The 20,050-nt window shown below is 47.7% G+C and overlaps 1 protein-coding gene across 1 annotated transcript in view; it reads right to left on the reverse strand.

Moving 5' to 3' along the window:
* Positions 1-14,260, reverse strand: part of epha10 (EPH receptor A10) — a gene marked incomplete at both ends in the record, with an annotated part of 180,585 nt that extends 166,325 nt beyond the window's left edge. Inside the window, one exon of the mRNA XM_080526686.1 lies at positions 14,179-14,260. Coding sequence (XP_080382812.1) covers positions 14,179-14,260 — 82 coding nt within the window. The remainder of the gene's footprint in view (positions 1-14,178) is intronic.
* Between the last annotated feature and the right edge of the window lie 5,790 nt (positions 14,261-20,050).

Here is a 20,050-nt window from a genome sequence, read left to right on the forward strand (position 1 = left end):
AGCAGTGAGATTTATGTGATTGGAAGTCCAGAGAATGACTAGTCTGAGTCTAAACCATCCTGGGCCCAGTCTGGGTCAGAATGATTCTGATTATAATGTTTTGCTCTCCAGGATCAGATCTGTCTGGCTGATGTGGAGTCATATAGGTGAAATCAGCCAGCTCCATCTGTACTGGGCCCTGTGTCTGAGGGCCCTTGGCAGCAGTCCCAATCATGCTTCTCTGATTGCAATCAGGACAATGAATTGTTCTAGGTGCACACCAAACAATACACCCCCACTTGTAAATTAATGAGCACACACAGACACACACACACACACACACACACACACACACACACACACACACACACACACACACACACACACCGCTGCAGTAACTGTGCGTCTTTGCTCTCTGGCCCCTAGCACAGATCTGGGCAAGACTTCCTGATAAGGGTACATGAATTGACATTAACAAATACAGGTTATAGGTTATAGTGGAGCAGATAACAGCAATATTTGGGGGTATTCGTTCAAATAGTGACACAAGCGTGTCATTTGGTATACATCATCTTTGATCACATCTTTGATCACTCTTTGATTTAGGAAGGCGGGCCACTCAAAAATCTAAGTTCGCCGCCATTTGTTCCAAGATGGCCGTCACAGTTAGACTAATTTAGCCTTTCAGCATATCTTTGCCTATACTTTGGTGATGTCAATAATATAGCACTCCCATAGTCTAAAACATTTCAAAAACACGTTGTAGAACCGTGCTCACAGGCAAACTAGGTGAAGGTCAGGGTTAATTAGAAAGATAGAGGTATTTGGGGATATTCAGAGGTATTTGGGGGATATACAGTATAGGACAACTGTACAAATAGCAGCTAGATTTGTCACTAGACACTTTTTTGATCTGGCGGTTGGTGCGTCACTCACTTTGGAAAAAAACATTGTTGCTGAATATGAGGCTGCATCCATTAGAAAGGATGCAACAGCAGTCACCAAGCAACACGAGCAATGTCTGAGTGTTAAACAATCTTTCTTTGGGAAGGTGAATGCTCTTATGGAAGGACGGAAAAATCACGATCAATCAGGATTTGACAAAGCGATCAAGAAGAATCCAGTTGCTTTCTTCAAGCCTAAGGCCACGTCCACACGGAGACAGAACCGATCTTTTTCTTTTTCATTTTAAAGTCGTATCAAGAAATATGTGCGTCCAAAGGAAACCGCTGAAACGCTGCCACAAATTACACCAAAAACAGAGAAGAGGAATGGAGCATGCACAAAACTCATGCGATGAACAATCACACGAAGAAGAACAATGGCGGAAAATACAAGAATTATTGAATATAATTGAATAATATAATAATTCAATATTGAAGAACATGTCGTAGCTGTTCTCCAGGTCCATGTGTTGCTGGCGGTGGTAGTAGAGGAGCAACAGTACATTTTGCTGTAAAAGCCCAATCAAGCTCAATAGCTTCTGCAGCACGAACGCAACAACCCTGTAAGGCGCTGTTGTTGTTGTTGGCTGGGTTAGCGCATGCGGGTTAAGGGGGAGGCGGGGCTATGGCGTCATCGGTTCAGGAAAGATGCATATAGCTTGTAAAGACGGTAACGCAAGGGTGGCGTTTTCAGATATGTTCACTCTGGGACCCGTTTTCAAAAAATAGCGGATTTAGGCTCCCAGAACGCGGTTCCGTGTGGACGAAACAGCCATACGATAAAAAACGTTGGCGGATAGACCAAATTCGTCTCCGTGTGGACATGGCCTAAAGCACCTACCATTGTTTCCAAGGAGAATGCCCTGAAATCAGATTGTCAGTTGTTTTCATGACTATTCATCTCTTGCCAGACAAGGCAGTGTGACTTGGAAGATTCTTCACACATGAAAACCAGAGTGATAATGGAATGCTTCACTCATGCCAGAAGTCAGAACTTCTGCAAATACTGGAATCTGGAATCGCCAAGCCTGATGTAGAGCCACAAGGTAAGGATAATGGGTGGTAGAACGCACATATCTAAGAAAGGTCATGAAAGGAGGGTCCTGAAATTTGATCGAGTGCTAGGGTAGAATAGCTGTTCTATTGTTAATTGTGAACAGCAGACTCCACAGGGGCTATCATTTCAAAGCAACCCGAGTCTAGTCTCCGGCGAGATGGGGTGAAGGGTAGGGGGGTGCAGAGAGGCCAGGCGGGGGGGGAGGGGGGGGTGGCGGGGTTAGGGGGGGTCATAAAGCAATCGAGCCGGAGCAGTGAGATTTATGTATTTATTCATCGCTGAGGACACAGCGCATTAAAAGGTGGGGCAATTTTCCAGGTCACTGGTCAAACCCACTCCTCGAGGAGAGGAGAGGAGGAGAGGAGGGAGAGAGAGGAGGAGAGGAGGAGAGAGGGGACAGGAGAGAGAGGGAGGAGTGAGAGGAGAGGAGGAGAGAGAGAGGAGGAGAGGAGAGGAGAGACAGGAGAGGAGGAGAGAGAGGAGAGGAGTAGAGAGAGAGCGGAGGAGAGAGAGAGAGGAGAGGAGGAGCGGGCCAGCTGTGAACCCATAACGGCCCATGTGGAAATGAGTCTACAGTATGTTGTACGTGTGCGTACAACATGTACCCATGTGTGTGTGTGTGTGTGTGTGTGTGTGTGTGTGTGTGTGTGCGCGTGTAGGTTCCCTGGCCGGGCTTAATGAGTTTAAAAGGTCAAATGCCTCTCCCAAAGATTAATGGGCTTTTATAGGAAATGGGGAAACGCTTTGCTGGCAACAGCCAGCTAAATTTCCTACATTACTAGAGAGGATGCAGGTTTACACACAAAGGCTCGGAAACTCGCTGTGTGTGTGTGTGTGTGTGTGTGTGTGTGTGTGTGTGTGTGTGTGTGTGTGTGCGTGTGTGTGTGCGTGTGTGTGTGTGTGTGTGTGTGTGTGTGTGTGTATGCTCTGCCACTTGTATCTAAATGACTGATCAGTACATGCTGTTTAACAGCCAGAGTTGACAGCACTGATAAGCAGATGATTAGAACAACAGGAGGTATTTCTGAACCAACCCTTTGTGTCTCAGCGGAAACCTATCTGGGTCTTTCTACGCCAGTCATTTCTACGGAGGATCAAACCGATTTATTTTGCACGTCAGATCCACCCATGCCTGACTGAAGTCCACACACACACTCTCTCACACATGGACTCCTACGGCTCAGAAAGAAGAGAAATTCCCCTTGAATCCAGATGAAATCAGTGTCGTTGAGAGGCCCACAACGTACAATACACTTGAGGTCCATAGACTATGTTGAGGAGGAAGGAGCGCGGTCACATGGATGTGACAGGGCGCGTGGCTTTTAGCAAGATTGAAACACTTTAGAGAAGTGCCTCCTCGCTTTAGTGAAGTGCCTCGCACACAGACAGCGTAGAACACTCCAGCAGACATTCCCAACCGCGAGTAAAACAGGTTGGCCAACAAATCATTGGCAAACGTAGTTTTTTTGAAGACAATAAAAATATGGATTTCTTACGCGCACGGGTAATAAATATTGAACAGATAGGCCTACGAATATCAGGTTGGCCGACAGGTATTTGGCAAACTTAGATTTTTAAAGACAATAAAAATATGGATTTTTTTTATGTGTGTGGATAATAAATATTTAACAGATAGGCCTATGAATATCAGCTTCATAAAAGGGAGGGACGCATAAAGGGAGAGAGAGAGAGCGCTTTTTTTCTCCCTCAGCTGCTGAGAGCGTGAGGGGAGGGGCTGGTCTTCCCTCACAGAACACAGACCTGGCTCACACACACGCACACGCAGAGGAAGGGCGTGCTGAGAAGCCATCTTTCCTTTTTGCCTAATGAGCCTGTTCATTCATCCACTTTAGTTCATGGATAATAATGTGGGTCAAGTGACTGAAGAAATCATGTTTTAGTTTTTTTCCCCAAGATAAGGTTTCCATGTCACCTTACCATGTTCGTTAACTTTGCCCTATTGCTATCAAACAAGATTCTGTTTTTTTCGGCGAAACTTGGCTAAGCCGTCCAGCTTGTTTCCCAACCTGTCCAACACCAAACCGTTTCAAGAGCTTCTTTTGTCTCGATCTGTTGATCTACAGTCTGAGAGGTTCTAGATCCAGTAGGACTGTTCATCTGATAGGGCTTTCACACCGGCAAAGAACCGTGCCGTTTCGCGTTCGCATTCGGAAACCTCCGAACGTTGGCACTGTCTGGCGAACGATACACTGGTATGAACACGGGCTCGTTCGCCAGACAGCGCCAACGTTCGGAGGTTTCCGAATGCGAACGCGAACCGGCACGGTTCTTTGCCGGTGTGAAAGCCCTATGAGAGGTTCTAGATCCAGCAGGACTGTTCATCTGAGAGGTTCTAGATCCAGCAGGACTGTTCATCTGAGAGGTTCTAGATCCAGCAGGACTGTTCATCTGCGAGGTTCTAGATCCAACAGGACTGTTCATCTGAGAGGTTCTAGATCCAGCAGGACTGTTCATCTGAGAGGTTCTAGATCCAGCAGGACTGTTCATCTGAGAGGTTCTAGATCCAGCAGGACTGTTCATCTGAGAGGTTCTAGATCCAGCAGGACTGTTCATCTGAGAGGTTCTAGATCCAGCAGGACTGTTCATCTGAGAGGTTCTAGATCCAGCAGGACTGTTCATCTGAGAGGTTCTAGATCCAGCAGGACTGTTCATCTGAGAGGTTCTAGATCCAGCAGGACTGTTCATCTGAGAGGTTCTAGATCCAGCAGGACTGTGAACTGATTGGGTGGTTTGATGGACACCTGAGGTGTCCTCTATCTCTCTGTCTCTGCCCTCTCTCTCTCTGTCTCTGTCCTCTCTGTCTCTGCCCTCTCTGTCTCTGTCTCTGTCTGTCTCTGTCTGTGTCTGTGTCTGTCCTCTCTGTCCCAGTCCCACTCTTTCCTCTCTGTCTCAGTCCTCTCTGGCCTTGCATTATGGACTATAATGATAAATGCATACACACGGACACAACATTATTAGTTTTTACTATTCTATTATTGTATGTTGCATTATTGTTTCCTTTTAAAAATAGTCATTTTGTTTTCTCATGTTGCTGCAATGATGACTACTGGTTGCCCAAACAGCAGCAGCTGTCACAAGTGTTCATAACTGCTGCAGATCATGAAGACTTTTAGCCTAGTTTTAAATATATTTAGAGTTGGGGCCTGCTTGAGTTCTTCGGGGCGTTTCTTCCAGAAGCATGCGGCACTTCCAGTGACTGAAAGCTGCTTCACTGTGTTTTGTTTTCACTCTTCGAATGTTTAGCAAGTTGGTCTCAGCTGACCTTAGGGGCCTTGCTGGAGTAATATGGTGGGAGGAGGTCTGATATGTATTTTGGTCCAAGAACATTTTGTGATTTATATGCAATTAGAAGTACTTTGAATTAAATTATCTGAGAGACTCCTAGCCAGTGTAGAGATCTCAGGATTGGTGTAATTTGTTTTCGATTTTATTTGTTTTTGTTGCGTTCTGGATGAGCTGCAATTTGCAAACAGCCCCTCTAAATAGGCCTGTTAGTAGACCATTACAGTCTACTCGAAACAAGTGCATGGATTTTTTCAAGGTCTTGTTTGGACATGAAACCGCTCATTCTTGCTGCAGGTGGAAATAATGGTAAAAAAAATGGTAAATGGACTGACTTATATAGACTGACTTATATAGGACCTTATTCCAAAGCGCTTTACAATGGCCATTCACACATGGTTCGAGCCCCGGCTGGCCACATGTTCGAAGTGTCCTAACACCTCATTGTGTGTTAGTCCTGGAGGCAGCAAGAAATATGACGGAGACGACCACTTGATAATTCTCTATGCAGGAAAAACCCTGCTACTATTCGGCGGTAAACATTCATGCTTTTTTTGCTATTATTCGGCCAAATACATTCGGTGGCCGAACCTTCGGTGCATCCCTAGTACAGTCCATTTACCATTTAGTCCATTTACCTCCTGAGCCACAGTTGACCCACGGAAATGGAGGAATAGGCTGCTAAGCCCCGTCCAAAGAACCTTACCTGCCTGTGAGCGAATGTGTTGGCTATACCAAAGGTTAAACGTGCTGGCCCCAGTAAAGCTGTTGGCTTAGAGACTATCAGCCTCAATCTAGCCTTGTAGAGGCTGCTGAATTACTTTGTTTATCAGAGGTGAGGAGGGCACAGAGTATCGCCCCCCCCCCCCCCCCCACACACACACACACACACACCGTAATGGAAGTCATCTTCCTAGTGTATTATTCCCATCAAGCTGTATCAGTATCTTCCTATGATGGTTTTAAAGAGTTTCCAGTGCCACTCATAAGTCAGGCAGACGCCATATTAACTAGGCTAAGTCAGGCAAACGCCATATTAACTAAGTCAGGCAGACGCCATGTTAACTAAGTCAGGCAGACGCCATGTTAACTAAATCAGGCAGATGCTATATTAACTAAAGCCTGGTACACACACAAAGATAATCTGGCCGATGTTGGCCAGATTTCCCCCCTTCCGACCAAGGACAGCAAACGCCCGATTATCGGATGGCTCTAAAAATTATCCTACAAGATTATCCTGTGGTGTGAGGTGTGTTAAGAGTCAATTTCACCCGACAATCTGCTCGGAAAATGGTCGGGGCCGACGATTGTAAATATTAAACATGTTCAATATTTACGATCAAAAGTCAGAATTGTAGTAATCAAAAAAATAATAATACAGAAGAGATATAATGACAAAGGTGTTTATTTTTTCACAATGCTTGCTTTTATGGTTTTTATTTCAGTAAATCTAAACGTGGTTCATGTTGTGACAGTGTTGTTGAGGTGAGGGGGGGCTCACACATGTTTGTTCCTCCCAAGGGGGGCTTGACAAAAACTGTTTGAGAACCACTGACTGCACTAGACACACAGGAGATGTGTCCACACCATCCTCTCCCTGCCACGGCCCTCTCCTCATCCCCTCTCCTCATCCCCTCACCTCATCCACTCTGTGCTGGGTAACTAGATAAAAGCGCGAGCTAAGCGATCACTGGAAACTGATGGGATCACAGTATGGCCAGTAGGGGCGGCTGTGGCTCAGGAGGTAGAGTCGACGTCTAATGATCACAAGGTTGGCAGATCGGCGGTTCGAGCCCCGGCTGGCCACATGTCGAAGTGTCCTTGGGCAAGACACTGAACCCCAAATTGCTCCCAGTGAGCGGGACGGCGCCTTGCATGGCAGCTCGCCGCCATTGGTGTGTGAATGTGTGTGTGAATGGGTGAATGAGAGGCCTTTGTAAAGCGCTTTGTAAGTTAAGACTGACTTAAGTCAATAATAATAAATAATTATAAAATTAAATAAAATAAAATTTAATAAATAAATATTTATAAAATAAAAATGTATTATTAAATTAAATAAGTCAGTCCATTTACCATTTATTTATTTTCATGAAATTAGGAAATATTAGGTAACCTAATATAAAGTATATACAATGTCAAACACGTAATTACAATACAAGCATGAATAAAAAGCAAAATTCATTTAATTTATGCAATGGTACCAAAATGTATGAAAAACTGCCGGTACGCACTCGGTATTGGGCCAAGTGTTTCCTTAATTTCGGCTTCGGCCAAGAATGTTCATTTGGGTGCTAATAGGGGGAGTTCCATATGACTGCACCAGTGGAGGCTGGCCCCATGAATGTGCTGCCCATACAAAGAACATCTGTTCAAACAGTGTTCAGGTTCACTTCCAATGTTCTCTACACTGGTTAAGAGACCAACAGAACTCTTCTTTTGTATTTTTAGAAAGGAGAGTTTAATTTATTAATTAAATTAATTAGAGACACTTTTTGTAAATTCAAGACTTTTTTTTCTTCATACAAATGATTATAATGACCAGTCAAGTTAACGTTGAATATCCCGTGGTGATCACCACCACTCCACTCCAAATACCCGTCAACTCTCTCCTGACGTACACAGGCGCCATGTCCCTGATGCCCTCTCATCCCCTGGGACATTACCGTTTCCTCTACAAACACTGTGAGGAGCTACGTCAAAATCTCTCATTACTGCATGTAGTCAATCACATACTCAATCACTTTTGTAGCGATTGTCTTCAAGGTCAAATCCTGTTGGGCGTTTCAGTCCAGAGTTCAGTTCTTCACCATTCATCCTACATAGCTCAGCTAAATTCCCTACAGGTCCCTAACCTCGAATCTATATCTATGTCTGATCACATTCAGCTGCACCAGATCTCAATCCAATAGAGCACCTTTGGGATGTGTTGGAGCAAGCGATTCACACCATAGATGTGCAGCCGACAAATCTGCCGCAACTGTGTGAGACTGTATGTCAATAATGTCAATATGGACCAAAACCTCGGAGGAATGTTTCCAGCACCTTGTTGAATCTAGGCCACGAAGGAACGATTAATCTAGCCATTACATCTTTCTTTCAGATCCAAAACAATAACTCCCCTCCAACACTCACTGCTGTACTTCAAAGACAAAATAGATAGGAATCCCTAGATCAATTTCACGTGCACTTATCCCAGTTCCAGCTTACAAAAACAACTATAGTCATAGATGGAATGAGATACCATATTACATTAGAGCAACAACCTCTATCTCATATGTCAAACAGGCATATAAACACCATCTGATGGAAGGACACTTGCAACCACTGATGCAACTCACATCTACCATCTTACTCACTCCATCTAAGTCCTCTCCTTTGTAGTGTCGTTTGTTTAGCTATTCATGTTTTCCTGCTGTTTTGCTTCTGTTGGTCCCGCTTTTACTGTTTGTATTGTTATGTGATTGTGTGTTTTACTGTTTGTATTGTTATGTGATTCTGTGTTTTATTGTTTGTATTGTTATGTTGTTATGCAGAGTTGTTTGTCTGTATTATCTTGTAGATAGTACTAGTTTTTTTTGTCTGTCTTACATGTAACGATGAATTGAGAATCAAGGACCCCAATTGAAATAAGCCAGTGGCTTTCTTGGGTTTTTATCCTGTTAGTTGACCTTGTATGTAATATGTACTTTCATGTACCTACTTCTGCAAATCTTCTAATAAAGTTTTCAATCAATCAATCAACATGTGATTGTGTGTTTTACTGTTTGTATTGTTATGTGATTGTGTGTTTTACTGTTTGTATTGTTATGTGATTGTGTGTTTTACTTGTTCGCGTATTCTCGCTTTAAGTAAGTAAGTAGCCTTGAGAACCGATGGTTCTGGAGCCTAATGGCCCTTAGGGGGCAGGAGCCCATCTCCTGTTTCCGTAGCGTGAGGCAGCTTGATGGACAAGTACACCCGCTGGACATGACACTGGTATGTCACAGGGTCTTACCCACAATCCAACCCTTAATGCTGAGGGCCAAGCAGGGAGGCGTCAGGTACCATTTTTAAAGTCTTTGGTGGGATGACTCGGCCGGGGATCGAACTCACGACCTCCCGATCTCAGGGCGGACACTCTAATCTCAAGGCCTCTGAGCCTACTAAATTCTGTAAAACATTGAATTACCAAATGCCTCCACTTTGTGTTCCGATTGCTAATAAAATCATGCAACCGTGCATGTCTTTGACATTATACCTTATCAGCTAGGAGAACATTAAACGTTATACTGCAGATTATAGGAAAATATGCAAACCTAGGCAACTTCATAGAAAATACGTTTGGAGTGCCTTTATGCACAAACTAAAAAGATGGTTGTTAGAATCACCCTGAAAGTTGTAGAATTCCACTTATTCAATCATTGGTAATATTGGGAGTGTAAAACAATATAAAACTAACAAACCAAACAATACAGTGTATGGAAGTCTACCACCCCCCAACACATTTGTGCATGCACTCTACAATGACCCCGCAAAGTATTTATTTGTACACTGATATTATGCAGCGCACGCGCACACGCACACGCACACGCACACGCACACGCACACGCACACACACACACACACACACACACACACACACACACACACACACACACACACACACACTTCAATACGGCTAATCCCATCTAAAAAGTCATCTATCCTTCCTATAATATTGCAGATACAGCAGAATAGCGTGCGTCCGTTGGGCTGTGACCGCTGGGCTGTGTTTTAAATAAAGACAATTATATAACAACAACAACAAACAGAGCTAACGCTTTCATTCAAAGCAACTTCCAGCACACTGAGTGCTTATGTGTCTGGCCCCAGCAGGGAGCCACAGAGGACCATAAAAGGAGCAATTAATCAATCCATCACTAAGTCAATGTTTATAGAAATTAACCTATAAACCGTAACGACACAAGCTGACACCAGATTTTACTGAGGGTTTTAAACCATATTTAGTTTGTCATTTCTATTTTTTATTCTCTCTCTCCCCCCCTTCTCTCCCTCCCTCTCTCGGCCCCCTTTCCCTCTCTCCCTCTTTCTACCTCTCTCTCCCTCTCTCTCCCTCTTTCTCCCTCCCTCCCTCTCTCTCCATCACTATCCGTCTGGCACTTCCCTCTTCCTCTCCTCTCCTCTCCTCTACTCTCCCCCGCTCTCCTCTCCTCTCCCCCCCTCTCCTCTCCCACCATCAAAATGACACTGACCGAAAAAAGCCCGCCGAGGGAGAATGTCACAGACACGCCTGCCAACTTCACAAATCACTGCGACCTTTCACACGTGGTAAGGTCACCGCCATCCCATCCCGACCTCTCCTGCTCAGCCAACAGAGAGGCTGGGGACTGGAGGCCAGTCAGAGAGACCGGGACTGGAAGCCAGGGGAGGCCAGGCAGAGAGACTGGGACTGGAAGCCAGAGGAGGCCAGGCAGAGAGACTGGGACTGGAAGCCAGGGGAGGCCAGGCAGAGAGACTGACATCAGTCAGAGCAGAGTTGTCCTCATCTGATGCAGGATGTGTCAGCTCTGGTATCTCTCTGGTCTGATCAGAAATAGACGGCAGACATTTAACATACGCACAGAAACAAGAAGAATACAATGTGGGCCAAAAACTGTATTTCAGTCCACTTTATGGCCTATTTGATACCATGGAATCATAATTACACGTGTAACTAACCCTACAACTAACCCTACAACTAACCCTACAACTAACCCTACAACTAACCCTACAACTAACCCTACAACTAGCAGGTTAGAGCGTGGTACCAGGTGACTGGGCCTGTAGCAGGTTAGAGCGTGGTACCAGGTGACCCACCCCGGGCCTGTAGCAGGTTAGAGCGTGGTACCAGGTGACCCACCCCGGGCGGGTGACGTAGTCACTCCAGCCAGGCTGACGGCCAGGGAGCCAAGCCAGCGCCAAACACAATGACCCCCGGAGGCAGCGCTGCAATTTCAGCCCCGGCTGCCTCTACCGCCTCCCTGCTGCCTCCACCGCCTCCCTGCTGCAGAGTGAACACAGCGGAGGGAACAGGGGGGTGGGAGGGGAGGCGGGGGGAGGGGAGGCGGGGGGGAGGGGGAGGGGAGGGGGGAAGTAAATGAGATCCCGATGAGATGCCAAGGTGTGTTAGCGCTGAGGGGTGGGGGAATGAGAAAGCGGTGGCGAACGCTAGATTGAGTGTGTGTGTGTGCGTGTGTGTGCGTGTGTGTGTGTGTGTGTTTGTGTGTGTGTGTGAGGGGGGGAGGCTTACACGGCCCGGATGGATTAGCACCCGCTAACCCAGATGGGGATGTGAGCCGCATGCTAAAGGGGCACGCACACACACACACACACACACTCACACACACTCACACACACATATATACACACTCACACACACACTCACACACACATATACACACACACTCACACACACATATATATATACACACACTCACACACACATATATACACACACTCACACACTCACGCAGACACAGGCACTCGCATGCCAGTGTAGCAATCCAGAGGAGACACGCGACCAGATACACACAAAGGGAGATGCATAATTAAACAAGACATGCACAAATTATGAACAGCGACTTGAGCACAGAAAGCAGAGGAAAGACTCACACTCAAACGCTCATCCCACCGCACATAATAACAGAGGAATGAAAAGAAACTCTGAGAAACACTCTCACTCAGGCACACGCACACGCACGCACACAACACAAAAAGAGTAAGACCGCTTCATCTATGAGGTGAAAGAAGCGTTAGAGACACCCCACATGATCCTTTTGGATTAAACGCGTAACGGGTTTCATGTTTTTTAATCTGTTTACGCCTACTATTCTCCTCTTGAGGTCTTTTTTTGTTATGCTATAAGCACTTTGAATTGCCCCTGTTGTGTGAAAGGTGCTATACAAATAAACTAGCCTTGCATTTCATTGAGACTGGCACAGAATCCCTCTCACAGTGCAGCCAAACCAAGGCTTCCGAAAACACATTGCTTTCACAGCCATTAATCGCGGTCACAACGTCAATTAGGACAGAGAGTCCAATCCGTCCGACCGACCGACCGACCAGCATTCCTGAGACACGACTTAAGCTGGCAGTGGCAAGAATGTGCTGCTTGATTGTATGTATGCGTGGCGTGTCTGAATAAAGCGTGGCGTGTCTGTAGAAAGCATGCATATGTTCTCGGTAAGTACAGCTCGCGGGTGTGCACTCATTGTAGGCATACCATGACATGCGAGTGAGTGCGTGTGTGTGTGTGTGTGAGAGAGAGAGAGAGAGAGAGAGAGAGAGAGAGAGAGAGAGAGAGAGAGAGAGAGAGAGAGAGAGAGAGAGAGAGAGAGAGAGAGAGAGAGAGAGAGAGAGAGAGAAAGCAGCCTGGCTCAGCTGGGCTCAGGCACTGGCAGAAGTAACCCTCTAGAAAGCGCCCAGGGGACGGATCCCATTATGTCCTCTCTCCCTCCTCTGAACCCCAGGTCTGGTTAGGACGCATTACTGGCCTCACGTGAGCCCAACTCTGACACGCATGGCCCAGTCCCCACCCCGAGCCCCCCGGCCCCACAATCAAACATCCAATCTGTATCATTACAACCACTGGCGGACTCCTCTATCAGTGAGACAGGGCGCACACAAAGAGCTAGCTAGAGTACTATGAACTGATGTCAGGGAAGAGGCGTCAGTGACAGAGAGGTGCAGGGGGAACGGGACAAAGGAGACCAGTTGCTCTGTAACCAGTGCTTTCATTCTACAGTGACACAGAACTATCTGTTTCTAATAAACTGGTCTTTTTAAGAAGAAGTGTGAGTGTGAAGCTGAAATATAGAGAGATATTTCGATAAGCAATGCTTGGTTTAACAACAGTGATTCAGTGACACTTTGTAATTTCGCAGAATACAGTTCATCCATGTCCTTCCCCACAACAAGTAGGCTATCACAACTGTATATATATATATATATATATATATATATATATATATATATATATATATATATATATATACATACAGCACTATCCATGCACTGTCTGTCCTTTGTTGTCCTGTTTTTGCATTTGTATTTGTATTTGTTTTTGTTCATATATATGTGAAAAAAGCATAAATGCACCTATTGTATAATGCCAAAACAAATTCCTATGTGTCAAGCATAATGGCAATAAACGTTATCTGAATCTGAATCTGAAACTAGGAGCCCTGCAGCCACAGAGAGAACACAGGCAGGGTTCGTCTGATACATCATGTCATTGTAACTATTCTCCTAGTTTCGATGTTGCCGATTCATTTCTAAAAGATAGGCGGGTGAATGTCAAGTATACAGACTCACTTTATAACAACTGACAACTGTGACAACCAAATGAATTCTCCATATGAATCTTTATCCCAAAGAAACAAACTATACGTGTCTCTTCTGTTTTTTGCTGGGCAGGGTTTCTGTTCTACTAGTAATAGGCTGTGTGTCCACATGTGTTGAAGCTGCCCGTGGATCAAAAGCATCGAGATGTCATATTGTTACAAACATATGCCAGTAAGCGGTTATAGAATAATAGACTCTTTCAGTTCAGCAGAAAATAAGGAATAGTCCACGGGACACTCTAGTGGTTATGATGTTTGGATGCAAATTAAATATTTGTCAAACAATGTTTCAATGTTCTTTTTATTTTTGTATTTTAAAAAAGTAATTAATTTGTTTTACAAACATGCCATCTAGTAGCCTACAAACATTATAGTCAATTGTTAGTTTCCCAGTCCCGTTTGCAATAGGAAACACGGCGTCCGTCTCTCTGAACTTGACCATGTCCACCGGAGGACCGGCTGGTCGACACAAACACAAAACACGTGTTTGACATTCAGTAAATAGAAATGATAATAAAACCACATGTTTACATACCTTCCTCGGCATGACAGTTGATGTTTTCATTGAGCAGTAATAATATCCAAAGCAGCGCATGTAACGTGTTGAAAAGCTCCATGTTTGACCGGCCAGCAAGCTCCGCCAAGCCGCGTCTCTCTCTCTCTGCTCCCGTTATCCCTATACAGAGAGGTGGACCGTTATCCCTATACAGAGAGGTGTAGTACCGTCATCTCTCTCTCCTCTCTCTCTTCTCTCTTCTCTCTCTATCCCTCCTACCCCTGTCCTCTCTGCTCCGCTACAGAGCGATGCAGGACTCGGTCACCGCGCGCCTTATTTGATACCTCGGGGGAGGGTGTTTATTATAGGGGGAGGGTGTTTATTATAGGGAGAGGAGGGTGTTTAGAGGGAGAGGAGGGTGTGTTATGATTCAGATTGACATTATGAAAGTGCAATGAAGTACGGTTTCCAAACAAGGGTAGGAGAAGGTCGCCTATCAAAGCGCGCAGTCATAAATCGCGTATCCAGATGTTCCACTACTAATCTGATGGGTTATCTATCTCCCTTCTCCAAACTACAGTGAAGCTGAAGTCATGACCGTGGGTCGGGTGGATGTGATGAAGGTATCAGCGTCTAGGAAATACCTCCAATGCCAGTAAGGGTTAGGTTATAGAATAATAGACTATTTCAGTTCAGCAGAAAATAAGGAATAGTCCACGGGACACTCTAGTGGTTATGATGTTTTGGATGCAAATTAAATATTTGTCAAACAATGGTTCAATGTTCTTTTTATTTTTGTATTAAAATGTGTTTTACATATAACTTTTTTTTTTAAATGTGTTGTACTTGATACAAGTAGTATGCTCTGATGAATGACTGAAAGACTGTTAGATAACATCACAACTGCCTTGTCTTTCTGTCTCTTACTTTCTACAGCATTGTCACTACTGTATACTGATGTGTTAGTGTATTCACTTAGACAATGTACTTCATCGCTTTGGATAAAAGTGTCTGCTAAATGACTTCAATGTAAGAATGTAAATGGTCTGATATACAGTACACTTGTAATGTCTTGCATCATTGCTGCCCACTGTAGAAAGAAACAATGATTCTACAAATAATTTGCCTTGAGCCTATTGACATGTGTAAGTCAGATTAACCATTCTCTTTTTAGCTGAGAGGGCAAAGCAAAACAGCATTGGTCTTCGGTCGAAGTCCCATTTTTATAAAACGAGAAGACTAAACTGCTCATGTGAAACATGTTGTACCTCACAATTTAAAATCAATGCATCTCTGACAGCGAAAGGCAGCATGCTGTCTAAGCTTTAAAATCATTTTCAGTGTTTTCAAAGAACAACCTCCACCTGTTAAAGAACGTGTTGGAAGAAAGTGTCTTTCTTTTACAAAAATAAATAAATCAACTATTATCATGCTTGTAAGCGTCAAGGAAAGATATTCAGATTGGGCTCAAAAAATGTTTTGGGGATACTTATTAATAGTTTTTACGGTGACAAAGCTTGGACTGCACGAGTGAGATTTTGTTAATGGGTCATTCTACAGAAATGGTGCAAATTGGGGGTATGGGTGTTACAAGGGGGGCCAGCCCTGGACTAATTATCGAATGATTGTTGTCACCTGTGAGTGTTTGTCAGTGTATTTAGGTGTGTCCCATTTCCTCGTTCCCTTGTCAGTCGATCACTTGTGTTACACCGTATGGAATGCTTCAGAACCCTGTGTATGTATTACCACTTCACGTATCCGTTACCCGGAACGTAATTTGAACTTTGACTTTGTTTGCTGGTTTGCAACCTTGTACCGCCTTTGGAGCCCTTTGCTCAATCTTTAGTTTTCGTGCACTTTATTATTGACCGCAGTGCCTGAGTTATTATTACCTACGTGCTGAGCCCTACTGCTCCCCTTTTTGTTGTCCGGCTAAGAGTTTATGTTTGTACCTATGAATCATACGTCTCAGTAAAGAGAATCTTTATTTTATTACATCTCCGTCTCATTCTTTACTTACACCGCACCTGGATCCGACATTATTGTGTACACCCAGAACCTATTGAGAAACATAACAGAACCTATTGAGAAACATAACAGATCGACTGACCACTATGGATCCAGCGGATGTAATACACCTTCGCACCGTACTGGCCACCCAAGGTGCCATGCTGACCCAGCATGAACGTCTCCTCCGGGAGATGGGTGAACATCTCAGCCAGCTGTCCCTCACCGTCTCGAGCCTGGTGGACCGCCAGGACAACGCGGAACGGGTCGCCGCCGCAGCCAACGCCGCAGCAGTCCCACCTCCACTACTGGTCCCTACACCTCCGCCTACACCTCGTGAGCCTCGCCTTCCACCTCCAGAGAGGTACGACGGACGTCCAGAGGGCTGCCGAGAGTTCACCACACAGTGCACCTTAGTCTTCAACCTACAGCCGACCTCCTTTCCCACCGAGCAGTCCCGGGTGGCCTATATCACCACTCTGCTAACGGGACGTGCCCTGTCCTGGGCGACGGCAGAGTGGGAGAGGGGGACGGCGATATGTGCCAGTTCCCAGCTCTTCATAGCAGAGCTGCGGAAAGTCTTTGATCACACCCGGGTACTCTCTACCTACGAGGCAGGCAGGAGACTCACCGCCTGTCGACAGGGTCATCGCACGGTGGCGGACTATTCCGTGGAGTTCCGCACCCTGGCCAGAGAGACCGGGTGGGAGGAGCGCGCTGTGGTCGTCCTGTATGCGCAGGGGCTCTCGGAGGTCATGAAGGACGAGTTGTCCTTCCGAGAGCTGCCTGAGCAGCTGGACGACTTAGTCGACCTCTCTCGGCGGGTGGATAATAGACGCCGGGAGCGGGACCGCGAGAGAGGCTCGGCTAGGGGCGCGCCCTCCCACCTAACGCCGGGTGTGAGACCACCCAGTGGCTTCATGGAGGAGGAACCCACCTACGATGAGCCAATGCAGCTAGGAGCGGCACGCCTGTCTCAGACCGAGCGACAGCGGCGTCAGAGAGAGGGGCGCTGTCTGTATTGCGGGCGGGCTGGACACCTAGTCGCTACGTGCCCGGAGAAACCGGGAAACGGGAGGGCTCGCTAATGTCGGGAGGGGCATTGGTGAGCCACGAGTCACCTTCCGCAATGGGCGATCACCGGACTTTTTTGGGGGTAACGATAGAGGGGGGACGCCGCATACGACGGGTGTGGGCGTTGGTGGACTCGGGGGCGGCGGGGAACCTTATGCACACGGGCTTAGCCCACGAGTGGGGACTAGCTCTAAAGGACCTTCCCGTTCCATTACCGGTCCGCGCCCTGGACGGCCGGCCTCTGGGGACCGGCTTCGTTACCCAGTGCACACCACCTATTCGCATCCAGGTGGAGCAAGAACAGTGGGAGCTCATCCAGTTTTTTATTATTGAGTCTCCCGACTGTCCTCTGGTCCTGGGGCACCCCTGGCTGGTGGTGCACAACCATAACATTAACTGGTCCACGGGGCGAATTACCAACCCTCCCAGAACCCCAACCCCATTCCCAGTCCCTTCCCACTCCCTAGCTACAGCCCCTAGACCCTTTTCCACGCTAGCGGCGGGGTCTACAAACATTCCAGTGACTCCGGCCGTAGTGGGCGTTCCCCAGGTCTATTGGGATCTGGGGGAGGTTTTTAGCAAGCAGCGGGCTAGGGAACTACCCCCCCACAGGACTTACGACTGTGCCATCGACCTCCTGCCCGGTACCACGCCCCCTCGGGGGAGATTGTTCTCCCTCTCCGGTCCTGAGACCCTGGCCATGAAGGAGTACATCGACGACGCACTCGCCGCGGGCCACATTCGCCCTTCCACCTCCCCGGCGGGTGCAGGGTTTTTCTTTGTGGCCAAGAAGGACGGGGGGCAACGGCCGTGCATCGACTATAGGGGGTTGAACAACGTCACGGTGAAAAACAGATACCCCCTTCCGTTGATGACGACGGCCTTTGAGTCCTTGCAGGGGGCCCGGGTCTTCACTAAGCTGGACTTACGAAACGCGTACAACTTAGTGAGGATCCGGAAGGGGGACGAGTGGAAAACAGCTTTTAACACCCCCAGAGGACATTACGAGTACTTAGTAATGCCGTTCGGCCTTGCCAACGCGCCAGCGGTATTTCAAGCGCTCGTTAATGATGTCCTACGAGACCTCCTCGACCACTCAGTCTTCGTCTACCTCGACGACATTCTAATTTTCTCCAAGGACCTAGCCCAACACCGAATCCATGTGCGACAGGTGCTCGAACGCCTTCTCCATCACAAACTTTTTGTTAAAGTGGAGAAGTGCGAGTTCCATGTGGACACTGTTTCCTTTCTGGGCTTCGTGGTGGACAAGGGGAATCTACTCATGGATCCCGGAAAGGTCAGTGCGGTGTTGGACTGGCCTCGACCCTCCTCTCTCAAACAATTACAACGCTTTTTGGGTTTCGCAAACTTTTATCGGAGGTTCATTCGCGGGTTTAGCGCCTTAGCGGCCCCGTTGACAGCCCTCACCCAGACTAGCCTACGCTCCTTTTCTTGGTCCCCGGAGGCGGACACCGCGTTCACGGCATTAAAACAGCGCTTCACCTCAGCACCCATCCTGGTGCACCCGAACCCGTCCCTACCCTTTGTTGTGGAGGTGGATGCCTCGGACATTGCGGTAGGGGCGGTTTTGTCACAGCGCTGCGCCAAGGACAATAAGACTCACCCCTGTGCCTTTTTCTCTCGCAGGCTGTCCGCGCCGGAGCGCAACTACGACGTGGGGAACCGCGAGCTGCTTGCAATCAAACTCGCGCTGGAGGAATGGAGGCACTGGTTGGAGGGGGCCGCGCACCCTTTTATAGTGTGGACGGACCACAAGAACCTGGCCTATATCCAGGGGGCCAAACGCCTCAACTCCCGACAGGCCAGGTGGGCGTTATTCTTCACCAGGTTCCAGTTCACGATCTCCTATCGACCGGGCTCTAAAAACACCAAGCCCGATGCACTGTCGAGGCAGTTCGATCCTGTGGACCTGGTGGAGAGTACGGATTCGATCGTCCCCACTGGCCTGGTCGTCGCCCCCGTGTCCTGGGGAATCGACAGGGTAGTGAGGACAGCGCTGAGGCGGGAGCCTGACCCGGGCGGGGGTCTGCCGGGGAGGCTCTACGTTCCGAAGACTGCGCGTGCACGACTGCTGCAGTGGGCGCACGCCTCCTCCCTCACCAGTCACCCAGGGGCCACCAGGACATTGGACTTCATACGAAGGAGGTTCTGGTGGCCCACAGCGGAGGGGGACACGCGCGCGTTTGTGGCAGCCTGTGCCCTATGCGCGCGCAGTAAAGCCTCCCGGCAACGGCCGCCGGGACTCCTACACCCCCTGTCCATCCCCAAACGTCCCTGGTCGCACATAGCCCTCGATTTCATATCGGGTCTACCCCCATCTGATGGGTTCACCGCCATACTAGTGGTGGTAGACCGGTTCTCCAAGGCGGCGCACTTCATCCCCCTCCCCAAACTCCCCACGGCCCAAGAGACGGCGGAGCTAGTGGTCCAGCACGTTTTCCGGGTGCACGGACTACCCCTGGACATGGTATCCGACCGGGGTCCTCAATTCGCCTCCAGGTTCTGGAAGGCATTCGCCACCAGCCTTGGCGCCTCCGTCAGCCTGTCCTCCGGGTTCCACCCCCAATCCAATGGGCAGACGGAGCGCGTCAACCAGGATCTGGAGGGGGTCTTGAGGTGCTACGTCTCCAGCAATCCGGCGACATGGAACCGGCGGCTGGCGTGGGCTGAATACGCCCACAACACCCTCCTCTGCTCCTCCACTGGCCTCTCCCCTTTCCAATGCCAGTACGGGTATCAGCCCCCCCTTTTCCCGGAGCAGGAGGAGGAGGCAGCTGTACCATCGGTCCAAGCCCATGTCAGCCGCTGT

Source organism: Nansenia antarctica, assembly GCF_963989245.1.
Source record: "Nansenia antarctica genome assembly, chromosome: 3".
Lineage (NCBI taxonomy): Eukaryota > Metazoa > Chordata > Actinopteri > Argentiniformes > Microstomatidae > Nansenia > Nansenia antarctica.